The sequence below is a fragment of the Zeugodacus cucurbitae genome, chromosome 2, assembly GCF_028554725.1.
Source record: "Zeugodacus cucurbitae isolate PBARC_wt_2022May chromosome 2, idZeuCucr1.2, whole genome shotgun sequence".
Lineage (NCBI taxonomy): Eukaryota > Metazoa > Arthropoda > Insecta > Diptera > Tephritidae > Zeugodacus > Zeugodacus cucurbitae.
In genome coordinates, this window is record NC_071667.1 from 46,276,053 (window position 1) to 46,293,981 (window position 17,929).

At 33.8% G+C, this 17,929-nt stretch overlaps 2 protein-coding genes across 2 annotated transcripts in view; both read right to left on the bottom strand.

Moving 5' to 3' along the window:
* Positions 1-2,493, bottom strand: part of LOC105212384 (neuropeptide F receptor) — an 82,497-nt gene extending 80,004 nt beyond the window's left edge. Inside the window, exon 1 of the mRNA XM_054233910.1 lies at positions 1,606-2,493. The gene's annotated coding sequence lies outside the window, so the exon portion shown is untranslated. The remainder of the gene's footprint in view (positions 1-1,605) is intronic.
* Positions 2,494-13,323: 10,830 nt separating this feature from the next.
* LOC105212383 (uncharacterized) lies at positions 13,324-17,322 on the bottom strand. Its single transcript, XM_011184315.2, has 4 exons — positions 16,597-17,322; positions 14,808-14,933; positions 14,479-14,724; positions 13,324-14,300 (listed from the first exon to the last, which is right to left on the bottom strand). The coding sequence occupies exons 1-4, from the start codon at positions 17,081-17,083 to the stop codon at positions 14,149-14,151; spliced, it is 1,011 nt and encodes a 336-aa protein (XP_011182617.2). The 5' UTR covers positions 17,084-17,322; the 3' UTR covers positions 13,324-14,148.
* Positions 17,323-17,929: the final 607 nt, after the last annotated feature.

Sequence of the window (17,929 nt, forward strand, 5' to 3'; positions counted from 1 at the left end):
GATTCAGAGTTGTCTTGAATCGGTGAAGATGAAAATCGAGTGCAGTATCGTATTAGGCTGTCACTCTCAGATATGAAATTTGTATATAAAATGTCTTTAATCTTTTTTGTTTTGTGGCACCTTGTTTTGAGCGTGTAGCTTCTGCAGGTGTACATGGACTTTTTTCGTCGGAAATCATTTTTTGAACTTTTAGAAATTGAGTAGATTTAGATTCTTTTGGTTCTGTGTTCATTTAGTATATGAAAATTTGATAATATATCTTATTTCAGTGTTAACTTATAAATGCCGATACCGAAACTCCTTTAAGTAAATAAGAGTTATTATTCCCGAAAATTTAATAAAGGACACGTTTATTGTTTTTATTTATCGCGTGTATTGTTTTATTATTGTTGCTGAATTGGCTTATTTGACTATCCGCGTTTGCGCTTGTAATTTTTAAGGACTTATTCGAATGTCCTCGTATGTACTTAATGCGAGAGGTCAATACTCTTTTTATATATGTATGTGTGTGCACGTTATGTGCCTATTGTGTGCATGTAATATGCCTAATTAGTGTTCGTTGCAAACCTGGTTGTTTTTGGTGTTCCCAAATACAAGGGGTGTTGCTCAAAAGGTTTGCCACTGCGGATACTATACTATATATAAGTATATGTATACAAGTATCGGTATATATTTACAACTTTCGTATTCGGTGTCACGTTACGTTGTGGTTACGTTGTTGTTTTTCGCGACAGGAATAAAATAATAAACAGGTTTCCCGATTTGCGAGTATGTTACTGCCGACTTAACATATGGTATATGTAAATATGTTATATAAATATATTGTATTGTAATATCATGTGGTATGTAATAAATATTTTAGTAAGTGGATATGTATGTATGCAAGGATAAATGCAAGGCAACTTTCAATTTATGTACATATACAGATATTTGCACCCAAACTGTAATTTTTTGGTATTGGTATACACCGTATGTACCCGTTTCCTATTATGTGTATGTGATGGGATGGGATGGGTTAATACCCTTTGTACATAAATGTGTATGTGCTTATGTTCATGTACTTCTGCTTTAGTGTTATTTGCACTTCTCTTATTCTGGTTTTGCAAAGAGAGAGGGATTTTTGTTTTTTTTTTTTTTTTGTGTGTATGTATGTCTACAAAGTTTATTATTTATTATTTTGGCGGTAAAATTATCCGAAGAAGAGAGAAATTGCGGTGTGCAGGTAATTGATGTCTGCACTATAAGTATATATGTATATATATAATTGTAGTTATGTGTGTTAATGTATGTTAACAGTGATATTTATGTAATTGTATGTATATATGTATGTCTATATTTTCTCTATTTGCTTCTTTCTCTAAAATTATGTATAGATATTTATTATGCGCCTATAGCTTACGGATGTTAAGCAATCCTGCTTACTGCTTTAAGTAGCAGAATTGCTATTGCCGGAAATTTTACAGGTACATAAATACTAAATAACCTTTTTTTTTTAATTTGCTCAAACGAAGTTTTTACTGGTTTAATATGCAACCGTGGTTATATAAGCATACATACATATATACATAAAAAATTATAACCAAAAATGCAAACAATACAACTCACTTTGATTTTCTTCAAGGAGTTTTAGTTATACTATTCAGAAGTGAGTGTGAGTGTGAGCGTGTGATTGTTGTTATCCAATTCCTTGTAGTTATCCAATCTTGGATGCCAGCTGTTTATTCCACCTTGTATTATTTGGTTTTCTTTTCTTATTGATTGTTGTTAGAAATCGCGCCCGTATAATTTGTTGTAAATGTGTTTTTTTTTTTGTTTTTGTTAGTTTATTTGAGTTCGCGCCCGTTTGGTTTATATATATATATTATTTCTTTTTTTTTTGTTTTGTATTTATGAGGTGAGATATATTCTCTCTTTTGTGATTTTTGTATAACAAACACTATGTAATCTGCAGACACTTTTTACTTTCTCACTTATTGTTTTTGTTGTTTTGTGTATATGTATATATTTATTTTCTTGCACTTGTGCATACTTTTTCGTACATATGAATATTTAAATATGTCAAGATGTAAAGTCACGGCCCACAGCACTGAACGTATTTTATTGGTTGGTATTTTAAATATTAATTTTTGTATTTTCACAACACTTTAATTATTATTTAATTATGTTTTAGTCACTGTTTCGAATATGTTTTTCCTTTTTTGTAAGTTAATTTCCGATAGTGCCTTTCTGTGAGGCTCGAAGGACCATGTTTTCCGTTATACACCACCTTCCTCGCTCTTACCGTCTGATTGTATATTTCAAATTAAGTTCGAACACACGCTTATGTTTTTTCAATAATAATAATTCTAACAATTATTATATTATATTAATTATAATACAAATTTTGAATTAAAAAAAATACAAAAGGTAAATTCAATTTTGAACGGGATGACTGCCAAAAACGTGAAAATTCGCCTAAGGGATTCGTGCGTCTCGGACCGATATCGTAGCGCAAGAGGGCTGTCCGATCATGTTGTCTGTTCTTTTGTTCTTTTGGGTTGGCGTATAGTTTGTGCATTGGTGTGTGCTGCTCTCTTGAGTGGGTGGTATCATTGTGTGGGTGTTAGAACGTGGTGTAAAATGTGGTGTGGTGATGATGTCAGTGTTGTGTGTTAGATTAAAAAATGTGGTGTGATGGTGTGTCTGGTTGAGAGGGCTGAGACTCATTTGGACACAGTTAATGATTTATGAGAAGCCTCCATAAAAGGAAAACAAACTCGGCTTCGTTTTGAAAAGGTTAGAAATAAAGATCGCATAAATAGGCCATTATTTGTAATACATTCCGATGTCTGTGGTCCGATAACACATCCAACAATAAATACAAAGAATTACTATGTTGTTTTTATAGATCAATATACACATTACTGTGTAACATATTTGTTAACTTACAAGTCAGATGTTTTTACTGCATTTAGGGATTTTATTTTAAAAAGCGAAGCCCATTTTAATCTGAAAGTAGTTATTCTGTACATAGATAATGGGAGGGAATATTTATCAAATGAAATGCGAGAATTTTGTGTTGAAAAAGGCATCAGCTACCATCTAACAGTTTCACACACACCTCAGCAAAATCGAAAGGATGATAAGGTCTATAACTGAAAAAGCTCGTGCTTTAGTTATAGGAGCCAATCTACAGAAAAGTTTCTGGGGTGAAGCTGTATTAACAGCAACGTATTTAATAAATAGAAGTCCAAGTAATGCACTTAAAGATTTATTGAAAACACCATATGAAATGTGGTATAACAAAAAGCCAAGTTTAAAATATTTAAAAGTTTTTGGTTCCACAGTGTATGTTCATATTAAACTACGAAAAAGAAAGTTCGACGAAAAGTCATGGAAAGGCATACTTGTGGGGTATGAACCAAATGGGTATAGAGTGTGGTGTGTTGGAAGAGAAATATTTGTAACAGCAAGAGATGTTGTTGTTGATGAAACAAATATGGTAAAATCTAGAGCTGTGGTTGAGGATGACATGCATCTTAATAATGAAGATGGTGAAAGTATTCAATCAAATATTGATAATGAAGATGTCCTCAACAATAATGGGAAATCTGATCAAGCAGATAAACAGCCTAGTGATATGGTAGAATTTGAGAATGCCGATCCAGAAATGTCTGGTGAAAAGTCTTATGAAAAAGAAGACTTGGAATCGCAGATAAATATTAGAAAAAGTGATTGAATAAAGAATAAACCAAAAGTATCTTATCAAGATTTAATAAATAATTGTGTAATGCATACTCAATCTTTAATCTATTCCATACCAAATAAATTTGTCGAGGTTAAATACAGTAAAGATAGAACACATTGGGAGAAAGCTATTAAAGAAGAACTGGACTTATACTCGTTAAATAAGACTTGGTCAATTGTACAAAAGCCTAAAAATAAAAATGTAGTTGATTGTAGATGGGTTTTTACAATCAAACAAAATGAATTCGGCGAACCAATAAAATATAAATCCAGACTTGTTGCTCGCGTTTTTACGCAAGAATACTTAGTTGATTATAATGAAACATTTGCACCTGTAGCGAGAATCTCGAGTTTTAGATTGATTATGTCTATAGCAAATCAATATGACCTTTTAGTACATCATATGAATATTAAAAGAAGAAATCTATATGCAAATACCTGAGGGTCTAATAAGTAGAGAAGGTGTTGGTTTGAAATATTCGAGAAAGCATTGACAGAAATAGGCTTTGTTAATTCACCAGTAGATCGTTGTATATATCTTCTTGACAAAGGGGATATATTCACTAATATATATATACTTTTATATGTAGATGATTTAGTAATCTCTACCAAAAATAAACAAGTAATGAAAGATTTTAAATTATACCTAATGAACAAATTTAGAATGGTTGTTTTAAATGAGATTAAATTTTTCTTAGGTATAAAAGTTGATAAAAGTGAGGGTCATATAAGTCTTAGTCAATCAGTTTACATAAAATCAATACTTTTAAAATATAATATGGAAAATTGCAATCCTGTTAACTGTCCTCTGCGAACTAAACTTAATCATATTGCTCTTAGCTCAGATGATAAGTGTGATGCCCCATGTCGAAACGTAATAGGATGTTTAATGTATATTATGTTATGTACAAGACCTGATTTAAGTACAGCCGTTAATTTTTTAAGTCGTTATTGTGAAAAGAATAACACAGAACTGTAGCAATGCCTGAAGAAAGTTTTAAGGTACCTAAAGGGTACAGTTGATTTAAAGTTATCTTTTCAGAAAAACTCAAATTTTAATGAGTTTTTGGTCGGCTATGTGGATTCAGATTGGGGTGGCAGTGAATCAGATAGAAAAAGTACTACTGGGTACATATTTAAAATGTTTGATTCTAATGTAATTTGTTGGAATACGAGGAAGCAAAATTCGGTAGCAGCATTATCAACAGAGGCAGAATATATGGCCTTATTTGAGGCAGTTAGAGAAGCCAAGTGGCTAAATTCGTTATTAGCAAGCTTAAAAATAAAAGTAATTAATCCAATTAGATTATATGAAGATAACCAAGGATGTATAAGTATTGCCTCATGTCATAAACGTTCAAAGCACATTGATATAAAATATCATTTTACAAGAGAACAAGTTGATAAGAACCTAATTGAAGTTGTTTATATTCCCACAGGTAAACAAATCGCAGATATGCTAACTAAACCATTACCAGCGCAACGTTTTTGTCATCTGCGAGATCAAATGAATTTGATAAACTGAAAAATGGAATAAAATGGAATGAAATGGATCTCATTGAAAATCAAGCGGCTGTCTCAACTTTAAGTTTTTTTTTTATTATTTATTTTTATGACTTGAAATGAAATTGTTTAACGTAAATTATAATTTTTTACCTTATACAGTTCGATTGGGTTTTTGTGGGTTTTTCCCAATCCTTGCAACAAATGTTGGACTGGAATTGTACAACTCTCACTATAGCATGTTCAGACACTTCTTCTCTTAAGTAAACTATAAAGAATATATATATACTGTTTTTGAGGAGGTGTGTGGAAATATTACATCACTAAGGGCAAAAACAGTGTATATATATTTATCGAGTATCGATATTTATTTGTCATCTTACTTACTGTTTCCTACTTTTTTCCTTCCTCTACTTGGTTACTTGGAACAATAAACACGTGTGTCTACAGAACATTGGAATATCCGCAACAAAGTTTTGTTATTTTTATTTGTTCCTGCTGGAAAGGGTTTTACGATTGATCTGCCTTCTAAAGAATTTTCTACAGGAAATGACAATTTAAGTCTCTTGCAGTCATCTTGAATTGGAAACGAAACAGAAAAATCTTGGGACAGTAGAAGATGTTCCACCACATGTGCGAAAAGCGCCACCATTATCACCAAGGAATGTAATCGTAAGCTCCAAGAGTTCTTCATAATCACCACTGAGTCTGTTTGAGCTGATTTCGACAAAACTGTTTGATCTGCTCGCATTGATCGGACATTTTCAGTTTAACAATTGGATCATCGAGGCCACTTCTGAATGGATCTTGTTTCATGTTGTCCCATGAGTCAGCGAACCTATTGAAAATAAGAGTTTCTGGTGCACTGCTTTTACCGTACTTCTTCACAGAAATATTTCAGGAGAATTTCCATAAAAGCAATTTGTCGTTGTTTTTCATCGGCTTTATGTTTTTTCACCGAAATTACTGTCAAATTCAATGGTTTCGCCATTTTCACAAAAGAAAGATAGATATAGTGATGCAAGATTACACAGCCACACAAAAAAAAATTTTGGTTCTGACCTGGGGGTCTCACTATGTAGACTTTATGTGTTTTTGGTCGCTGAATCCGAATCCGAGGTCCATTTAACCCCATCAGTTCAGGATTTTGACATAACCTCAAAAAACCAATATGGCGGACACGTTTTCGAAAAATTCATCGGATTCGCTTGAAATTCGTTACTCGGGGGTTTTTGGGGTCGCTGATTACGAATTTGAAGTCAGTTTTTGAAAATTCAAAATGGCGGATACACTAAAGAAAAATATGGATAATAAATCTTATTTCGGTTCTTTGTTTGAGAAGAGTACATTTTGCTTAAGTCCTATGCTGAGTAATTGGATCTTGCGTGTGTCTGCATCCAGGGCACCTCCACGTGGTGATGGTGGGCAACGGAGATTGTCCGCTATCCGGCTAAGTCCCTGGATAACGGCTTTGATGCCGTCATGGCAGACCCGCGTAAGAAACGTGTTACGATGCAGGGACTCGGAACCCCAGTATCGGCGGTTGAGAGTGAGAAAGCAGGCTCTCAGGCGTCGTCATCCAACAACTGCAGCTCTTCATTGGTGGGAAACTTGGCTAATGTAGAGTATACTGCGACAAGACAAAGTAACAATCTATGTCACAACTAAAGTACGAAGTTAGTTCATTGCGAAACAAAATTACTGATGACATCAAAGTCACGTACAAGGCAATTTTTGATTTACAAATTGATGAGAATGCATGGGTTCCCAATATAATTTGCAATTCTTGTAAATCAATGTTTAACCGTTGGAAGAGAGACAAAAAAGCAATCAAATTTTCCAGTCCAGCAGAATGGAAGAAACCTCTTTCTAAAGAAGATTGCTTTTTTTGCTCAAATTAAATTAGAAAGAATTACACTGTTAAAAACAAACACAACATCGTCTATAAAATAGTGACATCAGTAAAGGCTCCAATTTTATCTGACAAAGAAAATGAAAGAACTGATTTCGAGAGCATCAACGCAGTGAAAAATGACGAATTGATGATTGTGGATGATTACGAGCCTGAGAGCGACCATAACGATAGCGACACTGACTATTCTGAAAGTGAAGACAATAAAAAACCAGTCCTAACGCTGGTTTCACAGCCTGTATTGAATGACCTCATACACGACTTAGGTTTGCCAAAGGACAGTGCGGAGTTTTTGGCTTCGTTTTTTAAGCAGCATGCTTTCCTAGAGAAAAAAACAAAGGTTTCCATATATCGAAATCGAGAATTAGAATTTCGGAAATACTTTTCTAAAGATGAAGATCTTGTATTTTGTACAGATATTTACGGACTGATGAATGAAATGAAAAAAGACTTCTACAAAGCAACAGAATGGCGACTTTTCATCGACTCGTCGAAAAGAAGTATTAAGGCAGTATTACTCCATAATTCCAACGTTTTTGCTCCTATACCTATAGCCCACTCGACTGTAATGAAGGAAAAATATGATAATATGCAAATACTTTTAAATAAAATTGGTTACAAGCAACACAGGTGGCAGATTTGTGGAGATTTCAAGATCATAACCATGTTACTCGGGCAACAGTCTGGATTTACAAAATACCCCTGTTACTTATGTTTATGGGATAGTAGAGCTAGAAAACAGCATTATAAGGTAAGGGATTGGCCAAAGAGAAAATCCCTTACACCTGGGTCGCACAATGTCATTAATGAATCTCTCGTAGATCCATCAGGGATCCTGCCTCCTCCTTTGCATATCAAGCTAGGTCTTATGAAACAATTTGTCAAGGCTCTAGATAAGACAGGAAAATGTTTCGAATACTTGCAGACGATTTTTCCTAAAATTTCTGAGGCCAAAATTAAAGAAGGTATATTTGACGGTCCTCAAATTCGAAAAATGTTTAAGGATAATGTCTTTATTAGTCAAATGAATGATCAGGAGAAAGCAGCTTGGTTGAGTTTTCGAGAGGTTGCAGAAAACTTCTTGGGAAATCGAAAAAGTCCACAATATAAAGAAATTGTGGCCAAAATGTTACATGACTACGAGAAACTAGGGTGCTTGATGAGTTTGAAGCTGCATTTCTTGCACTCTCATCTGGACAAATTTCCTGAAAACGTGGGACATTTTAGTGAAGAACAAGGTGAACGTTTCCACCAAGACATTAAAGTTGTTGAAACTCGCTATCAGGGAGTGTGGGATGTGAATATGTTGGCAGATTTTTGCTGGATGCTAAAAAGAGAATCACTTGGACAAAACAACAAGCGCAAAAGAAATCCATTACATAGATCTTTTGAAGAGAAAAGAACTCGATATAGCTCGAAAAAAGAAAACTATTAAATATATTATATTATATATATTAATATATTATATATATATATATATATTATATACTATTAAATAAATTATATTTTTCAAAAATAAATAAGATTTATTATCCATATTTTTCTTTAGTGTACACTGAAGACTTCATGGAGCAGAATTCGATCGAGTAAAGTATACCTCCATCAGGACAAATCGCTAAAATAATTTCGACTGATACCTAAAATTCTTTCCACAACCATTTTGAATTTTTAAAAACTCATTTTTAATTCGTAATCAGCGACTCCTGAAACCCCTGAGTAACGAATTTCAAGCGAATCCTATGAATTTTTAAAAAAGTCGTCCGCCATAGTGGATCCGCCATTTTGAATTTTCAAAAACTGACTTCAAATTCGTAATCAGCGACCCCAAAAACCCCCGAGTAACGCATTTTAAGTGAATTTGATGAATTTTTCAAAAAAGTGTCCGCCATATTGGATCCGCCATTTTGAATTTTCAAAAACTGACTTCAAATTCGTAATCGGCGACCCCAAAAACCCCCGAGTAACGAATTTCAAGCGAATCCGATGAATTTTTCGAAAACGTGTCCGCCATATTGGTTTTTTGAGGTTATGTCAAAATCCTGAACTGATGGGGTTAAATGGACCTCGGATTCGGATTCAGCGACCCAAAACACATAAAGTCTACATAGTGAGACCCCCAGGTCAGAACCAAAAATTTTTTTTGTGCGGCTGTGTTATTTAACAACAAACTAGTAAATATTTTGAAAGGCTAATGACAATATTTGGCAGCCATGACTCTTGAATTTACAATGTCTTTTGACAGAAATAGTGACAGTTGTTTGGAACACTTTTCTCTTAAGCGATCGATCCAGAAATTTACTCTAATTTGGAAATCGCATGTGAGTCGATCTTTTAGGCAATCGATTCCAAAATCGAACAGAATTTTTTTTTGGAATGCTTATCAATGTTACCATCACCAAATAGAAGTTATTGATTAAAATAATTATTCAACTATATTTATACATAAAGGAAATTTCTTGTGAAGAAATAACAAAAAACACAAAATAAAATTGGCCTTATCTAATTTAAATCAACTTTTGGGTCCATCAATTATTCTCAGATCAACTTCAAACTTTGCAGGTGACTTTTTTTATATGAAAAGGAATTTTTTTTAGGCCGACGCTCATTGATATCATATGATGTTACAAAAATGGCCAGGCTAATGTATATGTAAATTTGTACTTTTTATCATCTCGCAGCAAGTAATACAATTATTTTGCCACTTCCAGTATAAGCATTGTTTTCATGAAATATGTACATATATATTAATCTGTAACAGAAGCCAATTAAACCGAAAAATTGTACGCATTTATTATAGGTATATATTTGAATAAGCCGCTTATTTAGTCGGCACATACGTTATTTTTACCTGTGGCTCGAAAAAAATTTTTTTTTTCAATACAACAACATAAATAACAGAGCACTTTCATAATTGTTATGTACACACCTGTCGGAGCCCGAAATTGCTTTTGCTTACCAAAAAACCAAAACGCTTAAAATAATTGCAATAAAATTAAATAATAATAACACTGTGCTACACATTACTTGGAGTTTTTCCGTAGAAAAGATCTCACATTAGCATAAAATACGCAATGTCGAATTTGCCGACAAAAGTTACCAATTTACAAAATATATAGACTGTGTGTGTTGCCATTCGCAAATATGGATGGGTGAAATGCAAACCCGCTAAATGCAGGTGTATTTTCAGTGTAGCAGAGTGTCTGCAAATAGAAAAGTGAACTCAGCGCAAATATTTGTAAACAATTTGTTATACCCAGTGTGTGGCAATCAGTTAAAACAATAAAGACACTTCGAAACTAGAATAAACACTGTGTAAATATAACAACAAACACTATCTGTGGCGGTGATTGTGGGCAAAACATCAAATACGAGCGTACTTAGTTTGTCTGTATGGTATATGTATGTATAATGTACCGCAACAGCGAATGCCACGGTAGGAAAGCAAAACATATTCACATCCTGTGATTTGTTTTTGCTATGCGGGAGGGGAAGTACACAGTTCCAAAGCCAACTGCTACAATTTCCCCCCTAATATTGCATGCCATAAGTCATTGCGCAAAGTAGAGAGATAGAAAGGTGGAAATTGTTTTCATGAAACTTTCCTCATTTTTTGCGGAGAGTTTTTACGAGCGTCAATTAAATTTATGTGAGACCGTTTTGGCTTTCACACAGCACTTGACCACAATCAAGTGTCAAACCAGTTCGATGGTTGACCATTATATTCCATAAAATTTTTGTAATTATTAACTGAACGAAACATTTAAATGCATTAATAATTCTGCCATCAATTAACACTGCGCTTTTATATATTATTAATTTTTGATTTCTCTTTAATTAAAGCTGCTTAGCGGCATTTTTGGTATTGGTATTAGTAAGCGAGCGAGAGACGAGAAGAGAATAGTTGGTCGAAACTTAGATAGGAGCAAATCGAACAGATAGCTGATATTTGTAATACGCTAGAATAACAGATGTAGCGTAAAATAATAGTGAAAATAACCGATCTTAATAGAAAAAGGTTAAATGAAATATCCTTACATCGGGTAACTTTTTTTCTTTCAAAAGTACAATTAGCGATGTGATCAGAGATCAAACAATCGAAAAAAAGTGACGCATATAAAGCGTCTAACATGATAATTATAAAAAACCATATTTTTAACTGATTTCAGTTACTTTAACAAAACGCACTTATATGAAGAATAAAGGAAAATAAAAGATTATGATTTATATATTATACTTACCGAATAGCAAAATAAGAGTTTAAGAGGAAATGAAGAGAGAAATAATCCAATATTATAGGTTCACTTAATTTTGCTAAGATATCTCACATATTAACCAATATAGGTTATAAAGCCCACGGTAAGTTTGAAATTCTTTACATACATACATTTTACATTTTTTACTACGTTCGGACCGACATTGAAAACATCTTGAAACACAATTTGTGGATTGTGGAACCAAAGAAGTTCTGATAGACATCATGTGTTTTCGATACGTTTTCATTGACAGTTCATAAATTTATTTGTTTGTTTAAATTTTGATCAACGAGAATGGAAAGTTTTAGAATCTTTAATAATTGCTTAATTGAAAATTTAAATAATGAAGGTATTGACTTTGAAAAGCTAGGAAAATATCTTACGCAACGATGATTATTCAAGAGAATTGATCGAGACTCTTACTACTCCTTGGCACCTTGGCTTTGCAAAAAAGATAAAAGAGTTGAACAAACAACGTTTAATCCTATTAGGTATAATAATGGAACTTGGGACGCCGATTATATCATGTTGGTAAAAGTTTGTACAGTTTTCTACTGATGTAAAAGTTTTCAATTAAATATCACTAATTCCAGCAAAGTAAGAATAATTTTTGGGAACACGATTGCCAACGAAATGGATCTGTGTTTTTTAAAGAAAACTTTCGTTCATTTCATAAATTATGCGACTATCTTCGGCCTACAAATTAATTAATTTCGGCCGCTGTGAATGACACACCTTGCAACTTCACTGCCAGTTCCCCTAAAATGTGGGTTTTTTCTGGACCCGCGTACAGCACACAGCTTATTTTGCCACAATTCAATTAAGAGCGATTCCTCCCTCTCATCCCACGAATTTCTTTTTATTTCTCCATTATTTTGAAAATGTAAACAAATATTAACTGACAATTTGGGGATGGCAAAATATGTTTTCCAATTATGTCGACAAAACTAGAGCAGGCATCGATTATAATGAGTGGAATGTAAGTTTTCAAGTAGTTTTCAGTGAAAACTGTGATTTCGTTTGACATATTTTGTATGGATAAAAACACAAGTTTTAGAACGAAAACCTATTTTTGCTATGAAAACATGTTTTCGATGTCGGTCCGAACATAGTTTTACTCAAAGACTTCCGTATAATGAAATTATTCTCTCAGAAATATATCGGTAGAAAGTAGGCATGTTTGGAAATAGTGATGAGCGATATTTCACTGTCAGTGATTTTATCACTGTGATTGAAAAATCACGAATAGCAACTGCGATTTATTTTTGTAAATAGTAGTGAATTACAATTGAAATGGCAGCCTAATAATTCGATCACATTATGTACCTATAGCAGTTCAGATTTAAAAATAGCAATATCGCTCATCACTAGTTGGAAACCGAATTCGCATCTCTTAAATTTGTATAATAACATCAGGATATTTAAACATTATATGTAACAAAATTTGGTTGAAATTGGTCGAGGTAAATGTAGAAACAGTTTTTGACCCAAAAGTAGGTGTCACGCAAATTTAACATTTTGTATACCAATTTTGGTTAACACCATTTGTTTGACCATTTCATTATCCGGATTCTTCCATCTGTTTACCAAGTTTTATTAAGATAATTAAATTTTTACCCTACTCAAGTTATCGCTTACAGGGTTAGGCGGACACACAGAGCTTTCAACTTGTTTCGTCATCATGATCATTTTAATATATACAACTCCATTTCTAACTTGTTTAGTTTTAGATATGTATTACCAATAACCGTTATGTGAACAAAGCTATTATACTCTGTGAAACGTATTTCGAAAGTGTAAATCTACTAATTACTAAAAGTAAAAAACCTATTCAAATAAAACATTTTATAACAATAAATTTTTTTATTTTTGGATTTTTTAATTTAAATTAAAACGACAAAATAGAAATTGTTTTAGAACTTGTAACAATCTTAATATTATAAATAATTGACTACTTAAAATTACTAAATTATTTTTTATTGTTAATGTCGTGAACAAATATAAATATTTTCAATAAAATAATTATGAAACATGAAAATAAATATATTGCAAATTTACATAAGCGAATAATAAATATTTTTAATGAGAAAGGAATGATTAACAAGGAAATAAAGCACATTTAAATTTTAATATATAATAAGCCCACCCTAACGAATATTTAAAGAGCAATAGACACATGTGTTTTCTGATTTTGCGAAAAGAACAAAATGGTTTTCAAAATATATTAGTAAATATAAATATGGTCTTTGAAACATGAAGATCCCACTCTGAAGAAAATAAATATAAATAAATAAACATGTCGGTGGTAAAAACGGTAACTTATAGTATTTATAAAGATTATAATAAGAAGCAAAAAGTAGTATTATTAAATCCTAAAACAAACTGGAAAGATCACAAAAACTTAAGATATTTTTAAATAAATTAGTTAGATATTATGGATAGAGAAGAGTTTCTTATTAAAAACTTATAGGACCATGTGTATAGCCCAAACATTGATTTGAGTCCGGTTACTCCAACAATACTTAACTTAGTTTAGCAGGGTTTTATGCAGAAACCGGCTCTTAATGTTGAAAGGGCAATTCTAAAGCCGAAAATAAATGAAAAGTAGTACCCACATTGGATATGAAGTGTATTCCACATCTCTAATTCACTTGTCTACCCTAGATTTCCGAGTACCTGCGCATAAAAGCGATAGTACCTCACATAAAACGTTCGCCAAAGGTTCAACAAATAGCGCCACGACATCGTTTTCAGCTATTTCAGCCGCTTACTGATGGTGTCCAAATAATTGCCGCCATGATACGCCTTGCTTGTGGCCCAGTCTTTTGCGTTAGCTTCATGAATACCGCCACCAGCGCCGCTATAATAGGAGCTAGGAAAGCTACTGCCAATGAATGAGGAATAATCTGTCCGTGTGTGTCGCCATTAGAGTGAACCGTTTATGCACAAGCAAAATGAAAGGAAGGTAAAAAAAGTGAAACATAATTGACAATTTCAAGTTTTTATGCCAGCTTTACGAGCACAAGCAATATAGATGCACATTATTCAAATGGTTCGACCCATTTGAGCGGACTCTGCACTTACCAGCCGGATCGGAATCATAGACATGCGAATGCGATTGCACCAAATGCGGATGTATTTTACACAAGGTCTTGAATTTCAGATAGTGTATCAACCAGCCCATGCCGCCTACCAGCAGCACATTCAGCCCCAGAACGCCAAGCAGCAACGTCACAACGCTCATTTTGAGGTGGGCGATTTTCAGCAGAATTATGAGAGGCAGTATGACCAGCCATTTGCGGCGCTTGCGATCATGGCGTGAACGCCCATCTTCGCGTTAATAAATTACGAAACAAGAAAGTATTTTGTAAGCGCATTTGTTATATAAATATTGAATTTTTTCAAAGACTTACCAACATCGGAATCAACGATGCGCGCACCTGTTTCACTGGACAACTGCAATTGTACGGCGTGATTGCGGCTAAAGGTTTCTGCAGCACGTTTGAGAAACTTCAAAAAGCTCACAAATTCGCTGTCACCTGGAATTTTGTCATAAATGTGGTTGAAAATCGGAGCATATATACGTAAATACATAGTCAGTAAATGTAGTCTACCAAATTAATGATTATCAAAGCTTCATTCATTTGGAATGCATTTATAATGCTGATCTAACAAAGGAAAAGTATACATTGGTGGTTAGAAATTGCAAGACATTATACATAAGAATTAGTGCAGATTGACATTTGTCACAACATAAGTAATAATCATCGAAATCTTCATTTTGAATGCACTTTTTTTGCTGTCAAAAATTATGTGTGCGTGATGAGAACTAAAAGTCATTTAGGTAGAATCACTTTGTCAGGTCTGACTTTGGTGAAGACTGATTAGTCTTGTACTATAGTTGTCACATGAGATGATGCCAAGCATTGTTTTATCTAATAATTAAAAATATTTAAACCTGTCTCATGATCCAATAAACCGTATAAAAAAAGATTAGGCGTCTATATCTAAAATTGTTCATAGAAAATATCTCATCAAAACAAGTAAGGAAGGGCTAGGTTCGGGTGTAACCGAACATTATATACTATCGCAATTTATTTATTTAATGTTATTAAGATTACACACGATTTGACCCACATATTCGACATAAAGTCCACATGAATAGCGAAAATCGTTATATATAATATAATTTATGGTGAAATATATGGTTGGTGAAATTCCTGGACCGATTTCAACTATTTTTGCCACCAAACAAGATTATACACTCACTTAATTTTACTAAGATATCTCATATATTAACAGATATATGCGGTATAAAGTTCCCAGGTAGTAATGAAAATCCGTATATGAGGTATATGGGGGCTAGAGGAAATTTTGACCGCACTTTACCCATTTTTGGAACAACAGAAATGAACACAATTCCTTTGATTTTTTTTTGAATATCTTTAAATTAGCCACAAGCTCTGAGGTTCTCATGTTCGATATATGAGGCCTTGAAAAGTTATCTTCCACTTTCGGCGGAAAGTTTTGAACGATAGACTTCAAAATTGTGTTATAAAGAAAGTAGGCGTGTTTGTTAACCAATTTCGCCCATTTTTAAACTATAATATTGCGATACCATGTGGTTTTGACGCATAAGTAGACAGCGCCACTCCCATTTTTAAATTTTGAATACTAATGTGACTGCAGTCCTTATTTATCATCCTTATAATGAATTATAACGTTTCTGGTGTTTTTCTTACTGAATGAAAGCACTTTTAGTAATTTTCAACATAACCTTTGAATGGACGGTAGGTGTGATTATAATCCGATTTCTTCCATTTTCCAACTACATACATAATGAAGTGCCTCCAGAAAGTCTAGAAGTTACTTCTCAATAAATAAATTTTGTCTTGTTTACTCCACCACCAATTGCACAAAATTGTAAATTCTTTAATCGCTCACTAAATTTATTAAGAGAGTTTATTGTTTTTTGTTTATTAGATTGGATGCTATAGCTCTTCGAGGACACATCCAAAATATTAGTGAGTTTCATATTTTTTTGACTCCGTTTGAGAGTTAATATAACTATTAAAGCATTTATATGTATCAATAATATTGATCACCCATTTGTTTTATATATTTATTTTGCACAATACAATAAACATAAACGTATATCTGTACACTACTCTCACAATATCGCTCTAGCACTTTTTTGCGTACCTTGTAAACTCCGAGCATCATTGAAAACCATAATATCCGCCGGTTCACCTAACTGTATTACGCGTACACGGCGCTGATCCTCCACCAAGGCACGGCTGTACTCATTGGGGAAATAGCCAAGTCTATTTGTGGCCAACATCCAAATAATTTTTGAAGCCTTGTACTTGATGCAGGAGAGCAAGCTGCGTTTCTCGAAGCAAAGACGCTGATTACGGTCCAAGTATTCATCATTGTGCGGTATTGAGCCGAGTTTATGGGCGCCTTTTACGCTGTCATTGTAAGCTGAGACCTTAGAATAGATGGGCAACACATCAGTCATGCCCTGAGGTATGGCGTTATTCAGTATATCCTTAGCAGTTGAACTGGAATGCTCAACATTGCTGTGGTATGCATTTTCAGATATATTTTCAACATATTCACTTGCACTAAACAGAAGTGCTCGTATTAACAACAACAATGCAAAGGTAAACCGAGATGTCACGCACATAATTATTAAAAGTCCTCATGCACAAACACATAAACACGTATAACACAAGCCACCAAATATTACACGCACACAATTATTGAGGCTTAACTCCCACAAGCGATTCAATTGATAAGTTACAACAACTCGTATTAGATGAAAAACTATCCGTTTGTAGCTTTATTTGCTTTGCGAACTCGAACTCAAACTTGGCCAGCGGTCTAGTCCATACACGGCGATCAAATGCCAACCTCGACACTGAGCGATTCCTTTTATCACAGCTCATAGACAACAAACTGCGCGGCGAATGTCATTCGCTATGCGATTGCCATCCGCACCGGAACCGGTATCACAGGAGCCAGCAATAAATGCCTTCAGCTAATTCCAATTGCTCGTTACCGCTGAGTGCATTGCATTGTTGTTGAGAAGCCGCATTGTTTCTGGCAGCGAGACAATAATAACACTAGGCTGGAATGACTACAAAACAATATAGCGTCAATATGTACATATAAATATAACTTCGTTTGTATATTCTGTCCACACCATTCAATTGCAACTTCACTTCTAACTGGGTCAGTGAGTAACGCGTGCAAGCGGGCACCCGTACGAGCATAAACGACGCTGTCTGGGTGAGCGTTTTAATCACGAGATCATAAAATCCAATCTTCACATTGCACAGCATCAACTGTGTCTACATCAACGACAACAAAGATGCGTAATCCGCAAATGAAATCACATTTAGCTCAAATGATCGCACAGTGTGTCGGAAGAGCCAAAAAAATATTGGCGAAGGTGTTCGAAAGTGCGGGATTAAAGCCGACACAATTTACAAGCTACTTTGTATTTGAAGTAATTTTTATACTCTCCCAA